This window comes from Gymnoscopelus braueri (assembly GCF_963280865.1).
Source record: "Gymnoscopelus braueri genome assembly, chromosome: 20".
NCBI classification, from domain to species: Eukaryota; Metazoa; Chordata; class Actinopteri; order Myctophiformes; family Myctophidae; genus Gymnoscopelus; species Gymnoscopelus braueri.
The window spans coordinates 41580129-41584736 of NC_137622.1; the positions used below are offsets into that span (position 1 = coordinate 41580129).

A 4608-nucleotide genomic window follows, 5' to 3' on the forward strand; every position below is an offset into this window, starting at 1 on the left:
TCGCAGACGGCCTCGCCGATGAATATGTTATAGGGCATGTTTTCCAACCACGCCTTGAAGGGCGCCAAGTCACAGGTACAATTCCACGGGTTGTCGTCCAGCTGCAGCTCCACGATGCGTCCGATGTGCTCCAGAAAGCCCAGGTAGGGGAGCTTCTGGATCCGGTTGCCCCGTATGTCCAGGTGCGTGAGCGAGGCGAAGCGGAAGATGTTGTCCGGCAGCACCTGCACGAGGTTGTCGTTGAGGATGAGAACCTTGAGCCTGTGCAGCTTGTTGAAGGCGCCCTTCTCGATGTACCTGATGAGGTTGTAGTCGGCCTGCAGGTACTCCAGGCTCTCGATGCCCTGGAAGGTGTCGGCGCGCAGCGACGTCAGCTCGTTGTTGTTGAGGTGCAGCTGCTTCAGCGCGCTCAGGCCGGCGAACGCGCCGCCCTCGACGCTCTGCAGCCTGTTGTTGCCCAGCTGCAGCGAGACGGCGTGGCTGAAGTTGAGGAAGGAGTTGGGGTAGAGGATGATCAGCGCGTTGTTCTGGAAGTTCAGGTGGTAGAGCTGCGAGGCCGGCGGCACCAGCTGCGTGGGCCGGTACACCGTGATCCTCTCGCAGTTGACGTACAGCACGTTCTCCACCGACATGCAGGAGCACGCGCTGCAAGTCTCGGCCATCGGGAGATCCGAGGAGGAGGAGGAGAGGGACGGGTAGGCCACGGGGTAGCCCTCCTCCGATGAGTAGGGGGAGGAGGAGGAGGAAGAGGAGGAGGAGAGGGTGCCGGAGATGGATGAAGAAAAGGCTGCCAGCAGGACTACGAGCAGCATCTCGCCGGTTAGAAATCCTCCTCCAGAAAACCATTTAGTAACCTTTACGGGAGACACGCACGCACGCACGCACACACACACACACACACACACACACACACACACACACACACAATCTTAGATCCACTGATCGGGGACTTACCCACATACATGCAAACACAGACACAAGCATGCCATATGTGTGCAAGCAAGTGCACACGCACGCGCACACACACACACACACACACACACACACACACACACACACACACACACACACACACACACACACACACACACACACACACACACACACACACACACACACACACACACACACACACACACACACACGAGGCGAAAACCCATTTGTCGTGTATAAATGCAGGGAATTATGCTCTATATCACATCTGGCATGCTGTGTGTTTTTTTGTAATTTTAATTAATCTATTTTTAACAGCTCACAGCAGCATTACGGGTGTTTCAGACGGGTGTTATGTATCATGCTAAAGCTGTTAAACACACACCCCTCAGTTTGTAAGTGATCAACCAAGCACACTTAATTCCATTGTCAGCAGCCTTCCTTCATAATGCCAGTGTTGCAGTGAATGACACCATCGGGCTTCAACTATAGACCCATAATCATTCATGCTCCGCTGTACGACTTGTGTAGAGTAATCTGAAAAACTCAAATTGACGATCTACAAGCTGACGATGCATCATCAGCTTGTAGATCGGCAATTCTTTTTTTTTTTTTTTGCCCACCCCGTGTGTGACTATACCGTTGGGCGACGCAGTATAAATCATAGGCTCAACAGTGGAGCAACACAGACAGCTGGCGGTGATGAAGCGATCTGACTGGTTTAGAATATAGGAACTGTGACTATAGATTCTTCTTTATTTCAGTTGGAAACTGGGAAGTATAGCATATTATATATATATATATATATATATATATATATATTATATATATATATATATATATATATATATATATATATATATATATATATATATATATATATATATATATATATATATATATATATATATATGCATACACACACACACACACACACACACACACACACAACACACACACACACACACACACACACACACACACACACACACACACACACACACACACACACACACACACACAAGCCTATATCCAACAGAAATAAAGTCAAGTTCAGCATGTTCCCGAATTCTTATCTTTGGTCACCAGCATCAGCATCACCACACAGCTACAGTAGGCTATACCAGCATGTCAGGGGTTAAAGAAAGAGAGGAGGGGGGGGGGGGGGCGGGGTGAGAGAGAGGGGAAAAAGAGAGGGGGGGGAAGAAGGGGTGAGAGAGAGAGAGAGAGGGGGGGGGGGGAGACCCAATGCTGACATATTACTGTGGTGGTTTCAGTTATAGACATGTCGCGCCCTGGGCGCTTTGCAAGCCCCGCAATTGTGATTACAAAACAACTTATATATATATATATATATAGCCTATATATATATATATATATATATATATATATATATATATATATGTGTGTGTAATTTTTAGATGCACTGATCGGGTGACTTACCCCAAAGCGGAGATGGTGAGGAAGGCTCTTTGGCAACGCATTGAGACGGACGTGCGGAGCTGTGCGCAACAGAGAGAGAGAGAGAGAGAGAGAGAGAGGGAGATGAGAGAGAAGAGAGAGATGAGAGAGAGAGAGAGAGAGAGAGAGAGAGAGAGGGGAAGAGAGAGAGGGGGGAGAGAGAGAAAGAGAGGGGAAGAGAGAGAGGGGGAGAGAGAGAGAGAGAAAGAGCCTTATACAGTAGGAACCGCGGCCAGGCGGACAGACAGACAGACAGACAGACGGACCGGACGGACGGACGGGCTCCTCCGGCGCTCCGCTCCGGTTTCAGCCGATGATGCGGCGCTGCTTCTTGCCGACGGGCTCCTCTTGTTTGAGGGAGAAATCAGCCCTGTGCCTCCTCGGTCTCCTCCTTGTCCTCCTCCTACCTCCATGAATGAGAGGAGAGGAGCGGAGCGTTCATTTAGCTTTTTCCACGACCGGCACAACGAGGGTTTTTTTTTAGGAGGAAGGAAGAAAAGAGAGAGAGAGGGGGGGGGGGCGGGAGAGAGAGCGCTGAGAGAGAGAAGAGAGAGAGAGAGAGAGAGAGAGAGAGAGAGAGAGAGAGAGAGAGAGAGGAGAGAGAGAGAGAGAGAGAGACACCGGGCTACTACAGATCTTGCGTCCGATGGCTCCGCCGGCAGCAGCGCGTCAAAGGAGGAGGATTTGGGGCGAGAGGTGAGGGTTGATCCGGCGGGACAACTCCGGTATTCCCGGGGAGGAGAGGAGAGGAGAGGAGAGGAGGAGAGGAGAGGAGAGGAGAGGAGGAGAGGAGAGAAGGAGCTGGCGATGCGAGGATGTGAGGGGGGGTGGGGGGAGGAGAGGAAGAGAGGGAGGAGGATGAGGAAGAGGCAGGGAGGGAGGGAGGGAGGTGGGGGGAGAGAGAGAAGAGGTGAGAACTCTGCGTCTGCTATCGTCGCAGCAGCAGCAAACCCCCCCAATGATCCAATAAAGAACGATGTGTTTTTTGTCGGGTTGAAACCCTGTATGTCCCCGGGTAAAACAATAAATAACCCAAATCTCTTGATCAGGCTATCATCATCATTATTAAAATGAACAAATAATAAAATAATGAAAATACGGAGTATGTATAGCCTACACAATCTCACAATGCCAGCTTTATAATTGTATAATGTATAAGATCGGCTGCGCTTCGTGTCATGATCCATGAAACGGGGCTTTCATTTAGAGAGAGAGAGAGAGAAAGAATAACGATTTAAAAACATTAAAAAGTTGAAATACCGGAGAAGATACGAGGTTTCTGCCCGACAAACCAGAGGAAATGCTCGGACTCACGCGGTGGCTGGACCGAAAAGTGTCCTCCAGGGCCAAAGAATAATGATTATTATTATTAGTATTAGTATAATAAGTTCCCATAGGTTTCCAGTACAGTGTTCCATCATCATGCTGTACAATCCACTCAGTAGGCTTAGAGAATTCACTTCCCGAAAAAGACAGAAAGAGACTCCAGTGGTTCAGTGTTTAAACTCCTTCAGTGTGAAATCAAGTTCATCCGTAGCTTATATTATAACGTTATAATGATCATTATAACCGTTATAATAACGCGGCAGCCGTTGCGCGATGTTGTCGTTGCAGATGATAATATATTCCAACATTTCCATTCCAACGAGGAGGAGAAAGAAGAGGAGGTGATGGGAAAAAAAACACAGGGAAAAAAAAGAGGATTCTCCTCCTCTCTCTCTGCCTGTCTTTCTTTCTCTCTCCCTCTCTCTCTGCTATAGAGGAGAAAAACAGGACCGGTGCGTAAAAATAAATAAGTGAATGAATAATGTAGTTTTTTATTCAGCCTGGTAGGTCGTTATTATTGGTGCCGCAGCCTGAGGGAAGCCTCTGCAAACTCCAACAATTATTCAATCCATCATCCATGGTGTCGTTTCCCTTCTCCCAACAACATAAGATCCTTTATGTTAGAATGATCAACATGTCCGCCCGAAATGTCATGTTAGCCTCTATACATAATGTGTATAGATCCCCTCCCAAAAAAACACCCGATCGGTTCGATTGCATATCAATATGTAGGCTATAAAGGTTTTTTTTTTCGTGTGTGTGGTTGTGTGTGTGTGTGTGTGCATGTATTTTTTTTTATCCCAGAGCATGTGTGTGTTGATGCCTCCTTCTGTCTGCAGCCCCGCATCCACTGGAGCCTCTGACCACACTGAATACTGTATACCGAGA

The 4608-nt window shown here is 48.3% G+C and overlaps 1 protein-coding gene across 1 annotated transcript in view; it reads right to left on the reverse strand.

The window, feature by feature from the left end:
* The window catches only part of slitrk4 (SLIT and NTRK-like family, member 4), a gene marked incomplete at its 3' end in the record, with an annotated part of 2739 nt that extends 1888 nt beyond the window's left edge, over positions 1-851 (reverse strand). Inside the window, exon 1 of the mRNA XM_080416158.1 lies at positions 1-851. This exon is cut by the window's left edge and continues 1888 nt beyond it. Within this exon, the coding sequence (XP_080272284.1) occupies positions 1-812 (812 nt within the window). The 5' untranslated portion in view covers positions 813-851.
* Between the last annotated feature and the right edge of the window lie 3757 nt (positions 852-4608).